At 48.1% G+C, this 20,561-nt stretch overlaps 1 protein-coding gene and 1 long non-coding RNA gene across 2 annotated transcripts in view; both read right to left on the bottom strand.

Moving 5' to 3' along the window:
* Nucleotides 1-20,561, bottom strand: part of LOC142047248 (uncharacterized) — a 498,878-nt gene that overhangs the window by 55,087 nt on the left and 423,230 nt on the right. The window lies entirely within an intron of this gene.
* APOD (apolipoprotein D) lies at nt 8,573-19,877 on the bottom strand. Its single transcript, XM_032787533.2, has 5 exons — nt 19,714-19,877; nt 17,465-17,618; nt 16,687-16,808; nt 10,807-10,892; nt 8,573-9,093 (listed from the first exon to the last, which is right to left on the bottom strand). Exons 2-5 carry the CDS (start codon nt 17,585-17,587, stop codon nt 8,858-8,860), a joined length of 567 nt encoding a protein of 188 aa, XP_032643424.1. The 5' UTR covers nt 17,588-17,618; nt 19,714-19,877; the 3' UTR covers nt 8,573-8,857.

Genomic DNA, 20,561 nt, shown 5'->3' with positions numbered 1-20,561 from the left:
CTGCTGGGGCTATGTGGTTTGAGTGGTGGGAGTGAAATGGTTCCAGAAATGAGATAATTTCCTTGGCTGGATTTGCCACCGCATAGTGCTGCTTCAAGCATCTATTATTCTTGTGGGTGTACTTTGACTGCTGTGTGGATTGGCCCTACAAATGACAATGTCATGCTAAAAAAGCTAATCAGGGACGACTCCTGTAGGGGTTTTAACCTTTTGTAATGTGATATGAGATCGATGGACGATGCAAGTGCAGTGAGATATACATGGGAACCCCTGTGGGCAACATTCCAGTATCCATCTGGACGCCCTTTAAAGCCCAAAGTGTTAAGTTCCTTGTGTGTCCTGGAAGGTGGGGGAGGAGATTGAAAAACAATCGTCTTAACTCAGAGTGCAGCCCCTGATTACCTCTCGCATCGCATCGCTTGCCGCTGTTTTCGGAATGGTGAGAGCTGGGAAATGCGATTAGCTTTACCGCTGTATGCTTTCTGATAATCAATGACAAAGCGCTAATTTAGAGGGTTCGCCGGCCTTGGGGAATACTCCAACCCGCGGGGAGTCAGAAAGGTGGACTGCAATAACCTTTCTATCTTTTTCCTCGCTTTTCGTAGAAACGCTGAGTGACGCAAGCTTCATAGGGGAAATTACCCTGATACGGATTTTTTTTTTGTGGGAAAGGGGAAAATTTCACATGGCTGGGAGTTAACTATTTGGGGTAGTAGGGGAAGTGGACAGGCTGCCGTATGGTTATAGATGGAGGCGCTTGCAGAATTCTTGATTATGCAGTTTAATTTTTTAAATATCTGAGACACCCTAGCAGATTTTTTTGATCCTAAACAAGGAATTTATTCTTCCTTACGTATTTTCGTGGGCAATTTTAACCCAAACCATGGGTTTTCTTGACTGCATTGAGGTCTTGAACAAACATAAAGGACCAGTAGACAGTGGGGAACGTGGGCAATAATGCTAATTGAGCTCCAGGTCTAAATAGAAAGGAGGTGGGGGGTGTCACCGTTAACTAAAGGGTGGCGTATGGCGTTCATCGGTGGGATCTTTATTTGGCAGGGCAGCATCCGGCCCCTATTCTTTTTTTGACCTAACATAGTCCTCCCAATTTTTCCAGCCTAAGCTGTTCGCTATATTTGCTGCTCTGGTCTGACATTTTACGCAGGGCTTCTTTGGGGATTCCTTTGTTAAGAAGGAAGCCAAATCGTGCCGCTTCGCTTAGTTCGCTCCAGATATTTTTGGGGATTAAACTGTTCTCTCTTTGCGGCAATCAACTGGCGGAAGCGACAACAGGCGGGGTGGCAGTAACAACTTAATTGTTCTAACCACTTCAAATAACATTAAGATGGATCTGCGAACGGCCGGCATGCAAGTGCAGTAGGCACCGGTGTCAGCTGCTCAGGGCAGTTCTTAATGCTAAATCAACTGCCTCTGCTGAGACTGGAATTTGGGTGGGATCAGTAACATGTATAAAGGTGTGGCCACACAATGCTGTTGAACAGTTAAATTAAGTGAATTTTGTAGTGGATCCCACAGGGCTATGGAAGACCCTGCGATTCCCATATTAAATCGTGTGAGTAACTAAGGCTCCCGGGGGATATATAATCCCTTAAAACTGCCTTTGCATGCTAAAAATGGCAGCTGCCGGGTAGTAAGGTGGCCAAATGAGATTATTTAATAAGCATGGACCTGGGAAGCCTCATGCCCAATTGGCCATATTTGGCTAAAGATGCCAGCCTCCTCGCGGTCCACCAGTTCTGCTCCGTGTTCTAGGCTAGCCGGATCGACCCAAACTATTGGTGCCTCATCGGGTTTTCGTTGCGTTCTTTAAAAACCTTCTTAAGTTCGGCCTTGTTAGTACGTGGTTCGCAGTTCCGTAAGCTGCATGGTGTTGCCTGTTTGTGCGTCTATTTTAGTTTTTAGTTATCGCAATAGGCAAAGCTTCTGCTACAGTTTCAGATTCAGTAAACTCTGGGGCTCTTGGCACCTAAAGCTCGGGCGGCACCGAGGAGGCATCCCGCATCTGCCAGGGTTAATGGTACAAGATAGCCTTTTAGAGTTTTAGCGAGCCAAGGAAACAGATCCATTCCATTACTGGATTAGTTGAATTTTGGCTAGTAAAAAGGTGAAACTGCAAATGGTTGAAACTGTTCGAGTTTTCATGTATTCTGCGGTCTGCAGACGTGCCAGGGCATGGCCCAATCTCCCGCATCCCTGTTCGTGACGCCATGTAGATTGCCACGTATTCGCAGGCGCGAAAGGAAATGCAGGCCTGTTTATACCAGGCTGCATGTGGCAATGGATTGTATTGGTAACGGGATGCAAGGGAGTATGGACTATGATGCAAACTGCAGACGCACACACAACTAAAATTATCATTAAAGTTTTATTGGAGATTACAAGGGGTAGGGAGCAGCGTCATGATTAGCCAATGAGTTAATAAAACTTAAACACACAATGGCTAAAATCTACTAACCATATTTATAACAAGATGCAGCATTTAGTACTAATTGATACTTACAAATACAAACCAGCATAACGACCGGCAAACGTAGAAACCCTGTTTGAACACGTGAGCTGAGAGAGAGGCTTCGAGGGTGATCAGGCTCCAGTTACGGTGCAACACAGGATACACAGGATCGTTTTTCTTTCTCCTCTCCCTGCCTGCACATGGCAGGCCGCCTAAAGTACCTACTATGACATCATAGAAGTGTCATAGGGGACAGGGCCCAAAACCTGTGTGTGTTCGTTTCTGATTGGCACAAGCAAAGTTTACACCAAGTAGGGGAGCAGGTGCCTAAAAGTCTGGCTTCGCCCCCAAAGGGTGAGGAAATGCATATTGTTTCAGAATGCGTTCAACACTGAATGACAAAAGAAGAGGCCAGGGCAATACTGGTATGGGCAAGTTCTATACGATGCAGACAGGAACTCATCTTAACAATATGTAACACAACAACCCTCCCCCGCACACTTTTGGCTCTCCTGAATCCTTACTAGATGTTCAGGGACCTCTCTTCACACAGGCATTCCTTACTCTGGCTGTTTTACACAAAGGATTTAGATGCAGCTATCATAATCTGGAAGTTATTGTGAAGGATTTTTGCACTGCCCAGTACTGGGTTACAATGGTGCCAAGGCACCAGGCTGACACTCAGAAGGGACCCCAGAGCACAGACCATTGCCTTGCCCCCCTCCACCTCCCGCTTGCCCTGAGTCCCCACCTCTCCTTGGCCTCTCCCCCTGAGGCTCCACCCTCTACTTGCTCCCCTTCACCCTCTCCCCTCCATGCAAACAGAAGGTGGGTCCTCAGGGGGAAGAGGCCAGGTGGGACAAGGCCTCGGGGCAGAGCCCCGGCGGGGTGGGGGGATCAGGAGGAAGAGGCAGAGTGGGGGCAGGGCCTCAGGGCTGAGCACAGTCAGAGTGAAGGGCAGGCCACGGTCCAGGCATCAGGGCCTGCAAAAGATTATTCTGGCCCTGGCACAGCCTGCACTTATACTGAACAATCGAGATGCTAACAGAGCACTCAAGGACGATAAGGCCATTGTAGAGATGCTAAATGAATTCTTTGTATTGGTCTTCACTGCAGAGGATATGAGAGCAAATCACATAGCTGAGCCTTTCTTTTTAGGTGACAAATCTGAGGAACTGGCCCAGATTGAGGTGTCACTAGAGGAGGTTTTGGAAGCAACTGATAAATTAAACAGTAGAAAGTCACCAGGACCACATGGCATTCACCTAAGAGTTCTGAAGGAACTCAAATATGAAACTGCAGAACTACTAACTGTGGTATGTAACCTATTGCTGAAATCAGCTTCTGTACCAGATGACTGGAGGATAGCTACTGTTATGCCAATTTTTCATACAATGCACAGTCAACCTGTGGAACTCATTGCCAAGAGATTTGTGAAGGAAAAAAGTTTAACTGGATTCAAATTAGAATTAGACAAGTTCATAAAGGATAGATTCATCAATGACTATTAGCCAAGATGGTCAGTGATGCAACCCTATGCTCTGGGTGTCACTAAACCTCTGTTTGCCAGAAGCTGGGAATGCCCAACAGGGGATGGATCACTCGATAATTGCCTTGTTCTGTTCATTCCGTCTGAAGCATCTGGCAGCAGCCACTGTTGGAAGACAGGGTGCTGGGTTAGATGGATCATTGGTCTGACCCAGTATGAACGTTCTTTTACAGACTTTAAATAAAACTTCACTCATTGAAGTCCCTCTTCTTCTTACCTCCTGTTTTGCATTTATAAATTATGCTCGTGGAACAGTGCTGCTTGTCACACGGATACAGCATTTTGTCCTGCCACATCCGTGGTCAAATGTGTATCATAAAATCTGAAATGAAGTGGGTGCCCTCACGCTAATCCCTGCTAGCCAGTCACATCTGAGGCAGCCCAGTAGGTAGGTTGTCTGTTCCCTTTCGAAAGGCCCAGGCATAGCCAGGGTGGTAACTGAGTATGAAGGTGCTTTGGTCAGAGCTGTACTGGCAAAACCGTCTGAACAGCGATGGAAGTGGTCTTCTGAGAAATGGGTATATATTATCATCATCTCGCTTGTGCAGTGACTTTCCCAATGTACGTAACAGAAGTGAAAGTAGAATCCAGCTCTCCTGACACCATGGAGTGGGTATCCTTTTCCTGAATAGTCGTTCTGGGATCCAGTTTGTAAATGCAGATGAATATGGCTCCAGACTTTGCATCAAGGACAACCGTGGCAGCAGGAGTTAAAGCTTTCCTGTGATAACAGATTAAACATGGCAGGCATCGCTGATCTCTACAAGATCTCTCCCCCTGGAAACAAAATAGTTATGCAATGCTGAATCCCTGCAGCGTTACCAGGACACCATGTACTTCACACCCATCAGGGATCCTCACATAACGACTACGTACCAGCTTAGCCAGTTATAGCTGATTGCAAAGATGACAAAATAAAACTACTGACAGCTGACAGCCTTGCCAAAACAAATATATGGGTTTGTTGGAATTACTGAGCTAATGAGTTAAGCTGAACTGCCAGGCCTTGGGATCACTACAAAGATTCTGACGGCTGCCAGCCTGCGTTGGTTCAAGCACACAATTACCTTGAAATCTTGTTGGTTGCATTTAGTTTTGCTTTTGACAATAATGTTTTCTTGGCCTCTTCCTGTGTCAAGTTTCTGAAGCTGCTGCCTTCTCAGGTACTCCCTCAATGGCGCCTGCTTGCTATATGGAATCCACACTCACTGCCTAGCTGCAGTCCACCCTCAGAGTTTGCTATAGACCTAGCGATGCAGAGTGCAGAATGCCATGGGTTCCCACTGACTGCGAGAGGATGATACAGAGTGCCTCGCAAGCTTGAGCACGCTCATTTGTTTCTTGACCCAAGACCCAATATGTCCTGTAAATATCCCATAAGCAGCTGTGCATTAGCCCCGTGTACAGTAGTGAATAGATGGCAAACATCAGCTGCTGATGTTTAAGGATGAAGGCTCTCACAAGGCTTTTTCCAGTGCACTAGCTGGTGCTAATATTTAATAGACAAGATTTCTGGAGACTAATCTGACCTGTACTGAATTTTCATTGACACTTCAGCTTCCCCAGAATTCAGATAATTGGGCTGGGAATTAGCGTTTTTTCACTCTTGTCATAGTGGCAGCTTTGTAAACGTACCCATGCTGAGCTGTAAGTGTGCACACAATACCTGTGACACACTCTGTCTGCTGTAAACAGCATCCCTGCTCCCTCTCACTGTAGCGGTTCCCCGTCCAAGGGAGAGGCTGCAGCAGCAGTTTGTATCACATACAGTTTGCAGAAAGTCATCTCCTGCCTGAAGGCAGCACCCTGGGACAACTAGCAAAGGTTATGGCCATTTGGGGGGCAAACAGGATGGGGATTGATCACCCTAATTTTAATCTGGAATCCAGAATGTGACCCTGGTTCCCCCTGCTCCAAGCACAGGATGGAATACAAGGGGTAGCCCTTGTCTAGCAGAGTGAGCACAAGACTGTCAGCAAAGAAATGTGGGGTCTATGCCTGGAATCACCGGAGTCACAGTGCTACCTTGGTCAAGTCATTTAGCCTCAGTGGCCTTCTCTGTGTAAAATATCATCAAAGGGGAGAATTAGGCTTATCCCACTTGTGTAAAGGGCATCTATAGAGGAAACACTGTGTATATCATTGCAATTATTTTGACAGACGCAGATGCTGGGGAAGCAACATTTGGAGAATGAGCTTGAGCCAATCAGGCTGGAGGAGTCCAAGTCTTTTCCAAATACCACCCCACTACATCATCAGATAGGAGACACTTGCTTCTAGCAAAAGGTCTTCTAGTGTCTTTCACTGTGGACTTGGTTTGTATCTTTTTACAGCCAAACAGAAAGGAATCTCCACCTTGGTAAATATTTCAGCTCCCCCGGAAAACACCTTTTGCATCCAAAGGAGACAAAGACGTAGAGCTAATGACGGTAGAGCCACGTAGGAAGGGCCAGAATGGGTGGATACTGGTCAGCGCTGTGCCATTATGGGGAGAGGCAGAGTCTGCATTATGGGGAGGGACTATGCACCCCCAGTTCCCCATGTCTGAAGGAAAAGAAAAGTCTGTGCAGCTGTAACACAGGTACTTTGGTTTCATTTGTAATGAGCTGTAGTGTCACTATGTATACAGAGCTAGAACTATGACTCCTGAATATCTATCAGTGAAAAGGTGATTTCCCGACTACATCCCAATGAATACAAAAGCAGCAAGCAGGATGTGAACAAAAGTCTTCCATTGACAAGGTGTTTAGGTGAAATCCTTGAAGTACAATATACTTACCAGGCAGGGTTAGGGCTCCATTTGCCTGTCACTTGCTCAACCTCTAGCAGAGGGAAGATGTTCCCTCTCTCCCTGCTTGCTTACAGCTCTCAGAAACCAAGAGCAGTTTAGGTTAGGACACAGGATAGACGCTGCTCCCTTCTCCCCTTACGAAACTGCTTTCAACATAGTTACAGATAGGAGAGGGCACATCAGGGCCGCCCGGGGGGGAGGGGCGGAAGTAGGGCTATTTGCCCCGGGCCCCACAGGGGCCCCCATGAGAGTTCTTCGGGGCCCCTGGAGCAGAGTCCTTCACTCGCTCCAGGGACCCCAGAAAACTCTCACGGGGCCTGCACCCCCGGAGCTTCTTCCGCCCCAGGTCTTTGGCGGTAATTCAGCGGTGGGGGCCCCCAGCCGCGGGTCTTTGGGGCACTTCGGCAGTGGGTCCCGGGGCAGAAGGACCCCCCTGCCACCGCATTACTGCCGAAGCGGGGGCCTCTCACCGCTGAGGACCCCACGCCCCCTGAATCCTCTGGGCAGCCCTGGGGCACATTCTCAGATAGGGGGTTTGGGCTACTGGTGCAGATGCTCTGGGATGTATGTCCAAATCTCAGATTGCTACATACAAGGCCTGATCCAAAGCCCATTGAAATCACTAAAGAGTTCTATGGCCTTTGCAGCAGCTTATGCCCACACCAGCAAAGCTGTTACAAGTAAAAATATTTTATTGATAAACATTTTTCACCGCAGAGCTGCCAATGTATACAATAGACAAAAAGTTCTCTCAGTAGAGAATCTTGGCTCCCAAATTCTGGCCTCCCTACAGAATCCCTCTTATGTCAATAGGATATTGTTGGAGAGATGATAGTGAAGATGTAGCTGATTGAGCAGTGTGTTGATAACAGACATACCAGACATCAAGACAAATACGAAGCAACAAGCCTGCCAGATGCCATGAGAAGTTTTCCCCAAAGGATATTTGTACGCTACAACCTACATTAGGGGTGGACAAATTACGGCCCATGGGCTGTACCCAGCCCACCAGCCATTTTAATCAGGCCCTCACGCTCCTGTGGACGAGCGGCGTCTGGGGCTTGGCCCGTTCCGGAGCTACAGCTCTGAAGCAGGGTTGGGGGCCGCTCCACGTGACTCCTGGAAGCAGCGGCGTGTCCCTCCTCCGGCTCCTATGTGTAGGGGCAGCCAGAGGGCTCCACTCCGCATGCTGCCCCTGCCCCATGCACCGCCCTTGCAGCTCCCATTGTCTGGAAACCACTGCCAATGAGAGCTGCAGGGGCGGTGCCTGCGGATGGGGCAGCGCACAGCAGAGTTGCCTGGCTGCGCCTCCACATAGGAGCAACATGCCGCTGCTTCCGGAAGCAACTTGAGGTAAGCCATGCCCGGAGCCTGCACCCCTGAGCCACACCCTCCCCGTACGCCAACCCTCTGCCCCAGCCCTGATCCCCCTTCGAACTCAATCCAGAGCACCCTCATCCCCAGCCCCATCCCAGAGCCCTCACCCCACCGTCCCACACTCTACCCTCCCGCCCCAGCCCGAAGCCCTCTCCTGCACCCTGATCTCCTCATTTCTGGCCCCAACCTGGAGCCCACACCCCCAGCCAGAGCCCTGACCCCCTTCCATACCCCAACCCAAATTTTGTGAGAATTCTTGGCCTGCCATACAATTTCCATAACCAGATGTGGCCCTTGGGCCAAAAGGTTTGCCCACCCCTGGCCTACATCCTCCTGCATCCATTCCTGAGAATTTGTATTGGCCGTAGAACTTCAGAATCGGCACTCAAAGATTTCTCCTCTTTATCCAGTTGTTCACTTTCACCCAAAGCCTATTTTACTCTGAAAGAACAGAGTTTTGATATAATTTACTCAGGCTTCTCAAAGTACATGAGAGAGATTACACAGAGAGAGTACCTGTACTACTCAGCTGCTATCACACATAGACATTACAGTCAGTGTTACAAGCTAGCAAAAGACGTTGTTATTCTAAATTAAGGGGGTTTAATCAACACTAATAAAGCAACAGAGTTCATAACTAGCCTGGACTTCTTCTCCGAAACAGTGGGATCTACATCTCAGGAGGACAATTCATTTGATCAGTTGGCCTAATTTTCTCAGTGTCAATCTTGTAGGAGTGGAGAAGGTTCTTCAGATGTTCCAGAGTTTCTGGCTGCAGCTGTGGAGTTCTTGACAGAATCCAGGCATATTCAATATGGAAGAGCCAGATAAAAGTAGTGCAGGAATACACCAGGGAGTAGTTTTCATAGTCAGTGGAGAGTACCCAGTAAGGGCTAGAGGGCATGGCTAGAAAAACAGCAGGGGCATCATTAGAAAATATGATTAACCAACATTTGATTGTCCTTGGTGTATATTAAGCAGTTTGAGCAGCGAGGGGAAGTCAGGACTCCTGGGTCCTTTCCCAGTTTTGCTACTGACTTGCTATGTGACCTATGAAAGGGCAGGACGTTATTATGTAGGGCTTTTATGTTACACCTGATAGATTCAAGAAAGCCAATAGAATTTTGAACTAAAGACTCAGTAGCAGTTATGCTGGATGTGTAATACAGCTAATCCACAGTTACAAAACAAAACCCACACACGTTGGGATGAAAGGGAGTTTGGTGCACATGGGAGATGTGTGTGTCTGTGCCTGAGAACAGACATCAGGGGTACTGGTCACATTGGTAGGCCCAGACAGGACCTCACCGCAACTCACACCTGGTGCCTGACCCTGCACCCTTAGAGTCAACGGGTCAGACCCGCAGCTGGTATAAAGCCATGTAGTGTAATTCCCTTTTCCTGTTCTTATTTCATGATGTTCATTCAAAGACACTTATTGCTGTAATTACAGCTGCTGTTTCCAGAGGCAACGTGGGGTGTGGAGGGGAAACGCAGAGTCAAGTGCCCCTCCAGATTGGTCTGTAGGGAGGGAGGGAGAGGGGCTCTGTCCTCCCACTGTGCCTGTCCCCCAGGACTCTCTGGCTTTGTTCCTGGCAGTTGGGCCCAGACGGGGAGCAGACAAAGCGGGACCAGACACTTCTCACCACTAGCCATTCTGGGTCGCTGCTCCGTGCAGTGCAGCAGCTGCCTGAGGAAGCCTGGCTGAGGAGGCAGTGGCAGGCCACCTTCCGCCCAGGCCTGGCTGCCGGGAACAATGACCAACCCAGCCAGAGCCCCCTCTACGTAGGTTATAGTAACACCATTTATTCATTGAGGATCTGGCTGACATGCCTAATTCTGCTCTCCATTAGACTCGTCTACATTTAGATTGTTGACTTAAATGGAGTTTGAGTTAGGTCGGATTGACATGAGTCTGATGGAGTGGAACTTGGTCCAGCGGGACGTATTTGTGAGAATACAGGTTACAGGGTTCATCCCTTGCCCCAGGCCTGCTTCTCCACTGCCTTGTACCAAGGAGAATAGTAGCATGTCTCATTCCCACAATGGGCAAGTGACGTCGTGCACGGCAGCACAGAACTAGGCCTTTCCCAGATTACTTTTTGTGAATAAGAATAGTCTCCCTTCCCTCTCCATGCACACAGGAGACATCAGAGCAGCCATCAAACCGCTAACAAGGCAGCAGGAAGGAGATTAAGGGTGGACAAAGGGAATACTTTCTGAAACAGTATTGTGCACATGGAGAAACGGGCATGTAACGGCGATGGTAGGGGCTTTGATGGCATGATAACAAGTGAAAGACAAGAAAAAAGCCACGTAATTACATTAAAATAAAACAATTGTCCAACTTCCTAGTGACCACAGAAACATTTATCTTGAACCGTTTTTCATCTGGGGGCCTTACCATGGGGCCTGGCTCTCCTCTCACTTAAATTAGTTTTACATCTAGGGGGGTTCCACTGATCTATACCAGTGTGCAAGCAGAATCAGGACCCAGTTCTGGGCAGAATTCATGGTGCTACTGAAGTCAATAGCAAGACCCTAGGAGCAGTATTTGGCCCAGTGCAGGGAATGTCTTTAAACTTCTTCCATGATGAGCCTTTAAACAAACACACTTACCCCAGTAAAAGCTGACTCTCAGCTTGGCCAGCGCACCGTCAGCCTGGACAGCCTCCCCCTCGATTTGATTAATTGTGCCATCAGAACTAAGGGGAGAACAAGAGGTTTGGAAATTAATGACACAGGTTTGCAATCATATTTAAACAGTTATTTCCAGTAACTCACTCTCCTGAGGTGACAGGTTTCAGAGTAGCAGCCGTGTTAGTCTGTATCCGCAAAAAGAACAGGAGTACTTGTGGCACCTTAGAGGCTAACACATTTATTTCAGCATGAGCTTTCGTGAGCTACAGCTCACTTCTTTGGATGCATAGAATGGAACACACAGACAGGAGATATTTATACATACAGAGAACATGAAAAGGTGGAAGTATGCATACCAACAGGAAGAGTCTAATCAATTGAATGAGCTTCAGCAGCAGGGGGGAAAAAAAAACTTGTTGAGTGATACATTTGGAGCTGACCCATAGGGTGTGAGAGAAACGTACACTAGGGAAATAGATTCAATTAGTGTATGACTCAACAATCCCAGGTCTCTGTTTTAGGCCTGAATTAATGTATCTACATTTGCATATAATTCAAGTTAAGCAGTCTCTCTGCTTGTGTCTGTTTTGATTGTAAAATTGCTCACTTCAAGTCTGGTCACGAAGTGTTAGAGAGTGAAGTGTTCTCCCCATCTTGTTATGAAGTGTTTGATTCCTGAGTCAGATTCGTACATTCTTCTGTATTGTCGTAGAGCTGTACATTGGCCAAACCGGACATCTCTTCTGTTGTAGATACTTCCACTTTCATGTGCTCTTGTAGGTATAAATATCTCCTGTCTGTGGTTTCCATACTATGCATCCGAAGAAACTGAGCTGTAGCCACGAAGCTCAGTGCTGAATAAATCTGTTAGTCTCTAAGGTGCCACAAGTACTCCTGTTCTTTCTCCTGAGGTGGTAATCTACATATAGTTGGCTAAAATAATCCAAAGTAAAACCCCACATAATGCGCGTTCCAGTGAACAGCAGCTTCCCAATAGGCACAGAATCAACTTTGAGATGACATGTTTCAACTTCCAGTAACAGCCCACTCTAGCTGCTATGCCATGCGGAGCAATCTAGATGGCAATATAGGAACATCGGGACTGCCAAACTGGGTCAGAGCAGGGGGGCACTTAGCCCAGTACAACCAACTGCCTCTTGGGTGTATTTTCCTGCTTTGTACATTGCTGGATGAACAGCTTGTGTCAGCAAAATGTCAGGATGTGTTTTGCAAATATACACCCATGGTATGGTGTGCATACATTATATTAATACAAAGAAAAGAAATAAAAAATACCCAAATTGTCATGCAGGAGACGAAGAGAGAAAAACACCAGGGAAAAGACTGCCCTTTTTTCTGCATTTGTACAGTGGCTAGCACAACGGACCCTGATCCATCACAATGCAAAGAATACTAATACTAATAATAGGCAGGAGATGTCCTCTGGGGAAGGAAATGTGTTAGTTGCTTGGCACCCCGTCCTACTGCACAGCCTGCATGTTCTCACATTGTGCAGGGAATGTTTGAGAGACCTCATTTCCTAGTCACTTCTCCTTTCTCTCTGGAACTGAAATCCCAACGCCTGAGCAGCCCCAGTTCTGCTTAAAATTCAGAAATTGGCATTGTTCTTTCCATGATCCTTCAGCTTTCCCTGTCCTGGTTTCCTTACAAAGCTAACTCATAATAAAATAGCCCCCAGGGATCTGATTCATAGAATACCAGGTTGGAAGGGACCTCATCTACTCCAACCCCCTGCTCAAAGCAGGACCAATCACCAGACAGATTTTAGCCTTGATCCCTAAATGGCCTCCTCAAGGATTGAACTCACAGCCCAACGGCCAAACCCCTGAGCTATCCCTCCCCCCAGTGCTCTACTTCCCTGTGCTTTGGGTAGAGGCGTATACCTGTGCAAAAAGGGTGTAAAAAGCTATGTGTCTGGAGCATTCAGCTTTGACACCACTTCACGCTCACGTTGCATGGGTGAAAGAGGCACAGCACAAGGGTGCCAGCTCTCCTTTCACTCACACTGCTGTGAATATGGAGTAACACCACTGAATGGAGAGGCAGGGCATAAGATCAGCATAAGTGAAATGAGAATCAGGGCAAGTCGGCGGCACACTTCCTCACCAGGGGTGCTTGCACGATTTAACTGTCAGCCCCGGGGAGCAGGGACTGGCAGCCGGAACAGACTGATGGAAGCACTGACACTGCCTTGACCTAACTACATCGACCGAAGCGCTATGCCTCTTGCGGTGGAATTATTAGGTTGGTATAGTGGGTGACTTACAGTGGCGGGAGCAACGCTGTAGTGAGTAGACACTGACAGAGCTAGGTTGATGTAACCGCCACACACACAATGCCAGGCAGTAGGGATCAGGCCTCTGCTGTTTAAGGGTAGGAGATCCTGACATCCCTCCACCAAACACCCACAGAACTTGCCCAGCTTCCAGAAATAGTATAACATGTTCACGCCTGTCTAATTGCCCATGTCCTACTTAGATTAAAGCATATTATTCCCCTTGCTAATTACATTTCCCAATTTGATAAAGTAAGATTTGTTTAATTATAGACTCTGAACTATCATCCCAACATCCTCACTCAACAGCAAAAGCCCCTAAAACAAGAACTGCCCACTTCTGGGGGCTGGGAAGGGAGAGGTCACATTGTCTGAAGAAATGAGCATGGGATTAAGAGACAAGAGATCCTGAGCTCTATTCCCTGTTCTGTCACTGACTCACTGTGGCCTTGGGCAAGTCATGGTACCTCTTTGCCTCAGTTTCCCCTATCTGTAAAAAGGAGAAAGTTATAATACTTGCCCACCTGCTTCCTGGGCCATCATGAAGATTAGTTTGTTAGTGTCAGTACAGTGCTTTGAACATACAAAATGGTAGAAAATGACAAGTATCTGTTATGTTGCTGCCTTGTGTCATAAGCATAATTCCTAATTCTGAACCTTAGAGTCCAAAATGTGGGTGCCTGCATGAAACCTCCAAGCTTAATTACCAGCTTGGATCTGATAGCGCTGCCACCAGCCAAAAATTTCCAGTGTTTGGCTCACTCTGGTCTCCCCAAAACCTTCCCTGGGGGGACCCCCAAGACTCAGATCCCTGACTTACCCACAAAGGGAAATAACCCCCCCCTTGTCTCTCTTACTTCCTCCCACAGGCTTCCCCGTGGGTTATCCTGGAAAGATTAATGTACTTAAACTCCTTGAATATACAAAACAGAGAGGGCAATTTACCTCCCACCCTCCTTCTTTCCCCCTCCGTAGGGGACTTGCGGAAGACTGTGTCACAGCCAGCTAAGGGTGTCTTCCACGCTTTCTCGGACGGCCTTAGTAAAAGCCCGCTGCTTGCTAAGTGGCCGGTCATTGTAGAACACAGCTGCCAGTTATAACTTGCTTAACGGTGAAAACCGCAGTTTGTAGGCCTAGGCCAAACGGGCGGACATAGCCGGTGGGAAGTCCCGTTTTGCATATGTATATTTGCTTTTGTATTGTGTATATATAACTGTATGCTCCCCGGTCCCCTTTGACTCTACAGGCCGAAGCTGAGCTTCGGTGCTGGTGTTCCCGCCTAAGTGACAGCCGCCCAGGGTCCCCGTTGCGAGAATGTGTCACTTTACTTCATTAAAGCCAAATAACTACACTGTGTGTGTGGAGCCTCATTCCTTGCAGAGCACTCAGGCACGAACAACCCTCCAAGCTTTCCCTGAGAGAGACCATAATCCTGGCACAGGGATTTCTATCCCCTAGAGCCTCACTTAGAAAAGAAAATCCAACAGGTTTTAAAAAGAAAAGCTTTATATAAAAAGAAAGAAAAGACATAAAAATGGTCTCTGTATCAAGATAACAATATACAGGGTCAATTGCTTAAAAGAAAAATATGAATAAACAGCCTTATTCAAAAAGAAATACAATTTAAACATCCCAGCAACTACACACATGTAAATACAAAAAAACAAGAAAAGCCTATTGTTTTTTTACCTTTGTACTCACAACTTGGAAACTGAAGATTAGAAGCTTGAAGATAGAAAGATCCCTCTCATAGCCGAGAGACAGACTGGAGGCACAGACAAAGGGACACACACTCAAACACTCCCTCCGTGAGCTTTTAAAAATCTTGTTTCCTGATTGGTCCTCTAGTCAGGTGTGTGGTTCCCTTTGTTAACCCTTTACAGGTAAAAGAAACATTAACCCTTAGCTATCAGTTTGTTAGTGTCAGTACAGTGCTTTGAACATACAAAATGGTAGAAAATGACAAGTATCTGTTATGGTTGCTGCCTTGCCCCAGCAAGGGCAGAGGATTGGAAGGGGCTGAAGTGTGTGAGAATGCTGAGAACGTATGGGTCTGTGCAGATGGCAAAAAACTTCCTTGGGTCTTTCTCATGGCAGCCTCCTCCATCTGCCATTGCATTCAGGAGGGCTGGTGCTCTTTACCTTGAACAGCTCGAGGTATTTTGGAGCTCTCAGGATCCTGAACAGAGTGAAGTCATTACACAGACTGTCATAGAATCAATCACAGAATATCAGGGTTGGAAGGGACCTCAGGAGATATCTAGTCCAACCCCCTGCTCAAAGCAGGATCAGTCCCTAACTAAATCATCCCAGCCAAGGCTTTGTCAAGCCTGACCTTAAAAACCTCTAAGGAAGGAGATTCCACCAACTCCCTAGGTAACCCATTCCAGTGCTTCACCACTCTCCGAGTGAAAAACTTTTTCCTAATATCTAACCGTCAGTCACATCACAACCTCCCCGTCTCTTGCAGTTTAATATGGACTCAGTGAATTACCCTGCTGTTTGCAGGCCCTTCTTTGGCAAGGGAGGAGAGGAGACAGTGCGAAGCAGATACAGAGGAAAATGGGAACTGCTCATCTGCCAAGCACAAAGAATGGACTGCAATTTTGTGATCAGGCAATGGAACAAAGACACCACATCATGCCAGGGAATGCAAAGAACCTTTCATTCATTCACTCACAACAGCGTCCTGTGAAAGCTGAGACTATCTGACAGCACTACAGAAAAAACACCCAGACCAATCTCTGCAAAAATTCAGAAGAGCTCTGTGGGCTTGCAAATCACAAGTAAAATACAGCAAACAATCAATCTATTTACAATGCTCATTGATTTAGGTGGGTAGCTATTTCTGGTACACATTACACAGCAATTACTACCAGAGCTAAGGGAATACTGCAAAAACAGACTTACAAATACTTGCTTCACTAAAAATGACCAATATACTTGAATTGCGTTTGTGGCCCCTTAACTGATATTTCAGTGACATTCACCTGTGAGCAAGGGGCCAGGAGAAGGCCCAGGAGCCTGTTAAGGACAAAGTGGTACAAGGGCCTTGTCCTGCCTCTGCACAGGGATGAACGTCACCCTGTGACTAGAAAAGTCATATCAGGTTTAAGTCGACGAGGACTGCAGGACAGGAAGTGAGTAAAACTCAGCATATTATATTTTACAAGTCACTGTATGCATTGATTTATTTCTTATTAGTTAGTCAGGCTTGCAGTGTGATAAGACATGATAGTGCTCAAAGGATACAGCACAGAAACCAGAGACCCAAGCTAAACCGCAAGGAGAAGGATAAAGCACGGCTGGGCCATGCATTAACTCTGACAACAGATCTCTAACTTGTCCTGCCAGCTGAGTTACTGAAACCCTAAGGTGAGTGTCCCCTCTGCCTTGCAGGGTGCCCTCTAGACATGAGATGAGGCTGTGGTGGCAGATATGGAGAAAGACAATAGCAGCAGTTAGTGTAATTTAAGAGATTCTCGCTGCTCAGCTGCAAGAAAACTCAAGGCTCACTGGGATCCTGCCGCAGCAATGACACAAGCCTGGAAAAATGTACCTACCGGAGCTCTTGATTTATCACTTTAATCTTCCCATTTTCCTTCAGTGAGTAGTTGGCCTGGATGCAGATTCCCTTCTCAAAGCTCGCAGGCAGCCTTTCAATTTCATACCATTTCCCAACATACTGAAAAAAAGAAAACCCAGAACAAGCCTTGTTAGTGTCCTCAGATTCACAGGGATTCAATGGATGTGATCAACAGGCTACAGAGCAGTCTAGCTTATTCATTAACATTCTACTTATTCTGCTCAGTTCAAAGAAACTTTTCTACGTTTGTGTGCGAAGAGAAATGCATTAGTCCACAGAAGGGACAAAACTGGCAACCTTTAGAATTAAATGCATGTGTCCCTACAATTTAAGCTAGAAAGCCAGGCTTAGTAGGTAAGAGAGGCTGTACCAGTGTGGCCTAATGGACAGATCGCTAGACTGCGAGTCAGGACACATGGGTTCTCTACCACTAGCCTGCTGTGGGACCATGGGCAAGTCAATGCACCTTTGTGCCTCAGTTTCCCCATTTGTAAAATGGGGATATGGTACTTACCTCCTTTGTAAAGCGCTTTGAGATCTATGGATGAAAAGCACTGAAACGGAATGCGGGATATCACTATTAGACTCATCTTCTGGGGGGTGGGCACAGAGGGGAGGCATAACCCATGGAGCAGCGAGTGGCAGCCCCACAAAATCTGTTCTGCTGCTCAGCCACCCAGGCAGGCTGGCTGATCTTTACACACCCTCTTTGCCTTACTTGCTTTGAGCCAGCGTGATTTTAGATTTCTTCACACCTTGGTAACATCGAAGTTCTCCTGGACTGGTGGATCCGGACAGCGCCCCCAGCTGAATGTTTGCCCCTCAGTGATGTGGAGGAGACTGAACAGAACTGAAAGCAGTGCCAAAGTCCCTGCCATAGTCACGTGTGGATGCAAATGGGAACTAGACCTAAAAAGAAATAAAACATAGAATGTCTGGTCCCCTGGAGGAGCACAAGGTGACAGCGCATTAGCGATAGGGTGAGGTCAGAACCACAGCCAGATGAAAAGGAGTGGAAGGATGGAAACCACCGCACTCTCTGTGAAGGCTGTCTTCAAATGGCCAATAGATCACCGCCTACCTGTGGCATGGCCGAGCCCCTACCCACTGCCTCCTGGTGAAGCAATCTGCCACGCCTGTCTCTGCACACGGAGAGGAGAGCAACAGCAACCTGGAACCAGTGTCTAGGCACGGCACAGCCCTGAGCAGCAGTGAGATTCAGGGGCACTGAGGGCATTCAGTAGCTCCCAGCCTGGGCTTTCAGGCCAGTACTGGGGTTCTTAGGACAAATAATTTGGTGGCCACAGAGTGCGGCCACCAACTCTTGCGGGTGGCCACTCTCACTCTTTTTCTTAAAATACTTAATTAGCTTTAGGAAAAACAAATAAATATGCACTTGTACACATCCAAATAATTGTAATGTATTTATTACTAGCTAGTAAGTCTGTTGTGAAAAGTGATATTAACTAACATACAGGTATCACTTTTCACAGCAGACTTACTCAGCCCTGGCAAGTTTGGGGACCAATTAAGCCCTGGATGGGGGAGGCAGCTGGGGCTGGGCCCAAAGCCCTGTGGCCACAGGACAGAGCCCAAAGCCATGCAGCAGGAGCCTGGTGCCTGCCGCCATGCAGCTGGATCCCAGGGCTGGAGCCTGAAGCCCTGCGGCCAGATCCAGAGCCTGCTGCCCCGCCACCCGAGGGCTGAACCCCAAAGCTTGAGTCCCACAGCCCCTGGGAAGGTGGGGAACCCATAGCTGCCTGCTCCTCCACCGTTGTGACTCAATGTCTCCAGAGGGGCGCAGGGCTCAACCCCTAACACCAAGGCAGCGTATCCAGGAGCACCAGGGAAGGGGTTGCTACTTTGCCACCACAATCACAGCCCAGGAAGCTGTGGTGACAAGAAAAGCCCCTGGTGGCTGCATGCGAGAAACACTGGGCTAGTGCCCCAATCCAAGGGGAAGTTCACCAACATTTCACATAAAATACCGACTGGCGCTTAGAGAAGAAACCCCACCGCAGCCTGCTCACAGACAGTATCAGTGAATGACTTCAAGAGGCTGTAATGAATGGCCCCATCCTGAGAGTGGGTCTGTAAGAAGAGGGGGCTTTGCCTTTGTTGTCTTTGGGCCAGACGCAAGCAGACAGGAGAGCTAGTGCAAGAGACAGAGCAATGGGTGAACAAAGCCCACTCTTCAGTGTCACGTTTCCTGGTGTTTCCCCTCCTGCTGGCTCTAGCTCTCCCCTTGCTGGGCAGGCACCCAAAGGAGCGCTGGTGTATTTCTCTTTTCTCCCTTTAACACCTGAGCACCTCCACCAGGCACTGGAGGGTGTGCATCTCACGGGATCTTCAACTCTAGACCCTCTACCCACTGACAGGCAGGCAGCCCTTAACATTTCCTGACTGCCCCATCACGCTGCCGAAATATACTGTACAAATAAATCCAACCACAGCATTTTTGGATTGCTAGCAGGGGCATGAATACAGACCCCACATTCAAGCATTTCCCCAGTGTTTGTAAGGAAAGCCTGATCTCTCCCCCGCCAACAAGAGTCACCAGCAGCCTCTTATTACAAGGGACGTCCTGTCTTTTTTCATCTCTTCCAGGAGAGCTGGAACAATGTGTATAGTGAGGGTGCTGACAGCCATTGAACCAAACTGTAAACCGTGGCAAGGATGGAAACCACTTCAAGCCGGGGGCGGCAGCACCCCCAGCACCCCTAGTTCCAGCATTGATGATGTCTTCTGGACAAGATTGGGAGTTGCTGAGTGCTGCAAAAAGCAACAAGAAATATCCCTGGCAAATGCAGGTGAGTCCTGCTAAGGATTAACAATAAAAATATTGGGAGGGGGTGGGGCACCGGTGCTAAGAAAACAGTCCCTTATATTTGAAATACAGTGTCAGCTCCCCTATCTACAGGGAATGCGAGAACCCCAGGGCACAAGAAAGCAGCTCCCATTTTATACCGACATGCACCTTCAATCAATGAATTTGGCAACGTACCTTTGCTGAGAAGGAGAAGCAAAGTGCTCAGCCTTGTTGATAGAGGCCCAGGCTATCAGGAACAGCTTTCTAGCGAGCTGCCCTCTCTTATTTTATAAGTGTGCTGAGATCATCATTATTTAATGCTAGCACAGGCCACACCCTGATCCCTGACGCGCTTGGTTTTTGGAATGCAGCTCAGATGGCTTAAATCTGCACCCGATGCAAAACTGCAGAGACTTTCTGTCTTTCAGCGGCTCCCTGAAGGGAAACAAGGGACCATGTGTTTCTGTGCAGAGCACTTGCAGCTGCAGCTCGATACTTTGCAGCTCAGCTAGACTGCATGGCAAGGGGCTGCTAGCGTGTAGGCGTGTGCTGTTGGGGTCGCCCCTCTCTGGGGCGGCTGGGAGCCAGGCCGCCTCACTACACAAGGCTGGTGAGTCAGGGCATTAGACTGGTGGGGCAGGAAACAAGCAGTTCAGGGCTCAGGCCCTCGGGCAAGGGCTGAACACAGAGTTCAATACCAAGCCCAGGCCCTGGGTCAGGGCAGGGCAGCAAACAAATGGTTAAGGGCTCAGGTGGGGGCTGAGCACAGAGTTCAATACCAAATTCAGGCTCCTGGTCCTGCGCGTCGGGACGAGGGGGAGACGGCCACCTGTGTGTGGGGTGGCAGGGGGGACGCAGGCCTCTGCAGGTATGGCTAGTCCTCGGGGCGGTCTCCCCAGCGGGAGCTAGGGCACCAGCGTCCGGCCTCTCTGGTGGCCAGGCAGCTTCCGAGCCCTGGAGTTGGGCTTTTATACTTCCTGTCCTGTGCTTTGACCACTGGGGGGGTGGGCGCAGGCTCCAGTGGCTTCACCCACTTTGACATC

Source organism: Chelonoidis abingdonii, chromosome 8 (assembly GCF_003597395.2).
Source record: "Chelonoidis abingdonii isolate Lonesome George chromosome 8, CheloAbing_2.0, whole genome shotgun sequence".
NCBI classification, from domain to species: domain Eukaryota; kingdom Metazoa; phylum Chordata; order Testudines; family Testudinidae; genus Chelonoidis; species Chelonoidis abingdonii.
This window is presented reverse-complemented; position numbering and strand designations above follow the sequence as displayed.

What these genes read in the sequence shown, in the direction of transcription:
- APOD (XM_032787533.2), bottom strand. Translation starts at nt 17,587, where the DNA reads ATGGCAGGGACTTTGGCACTGCTTTCAGTTCTGTTCAGTCTCCTCCAC. An exon ending in GTGATAAATCAAGAGCTCCG is followed by an intron (nt 10,893 to 16,686) that starts GTAGGTACATTT and finishes TTCTCCCCTTAG; the next exon opens with TTCTGATGGCACAATTAATC. An exon ending in GAGAGTCAGCTTTTACTGGG is followed by an intron (nt 9,094 to 10,806) that starts GTAAGTGTGTTT and finishes CTGTTTTTCTAG; the next exon opens with CCATGCCCTCTAGCCCTTAC.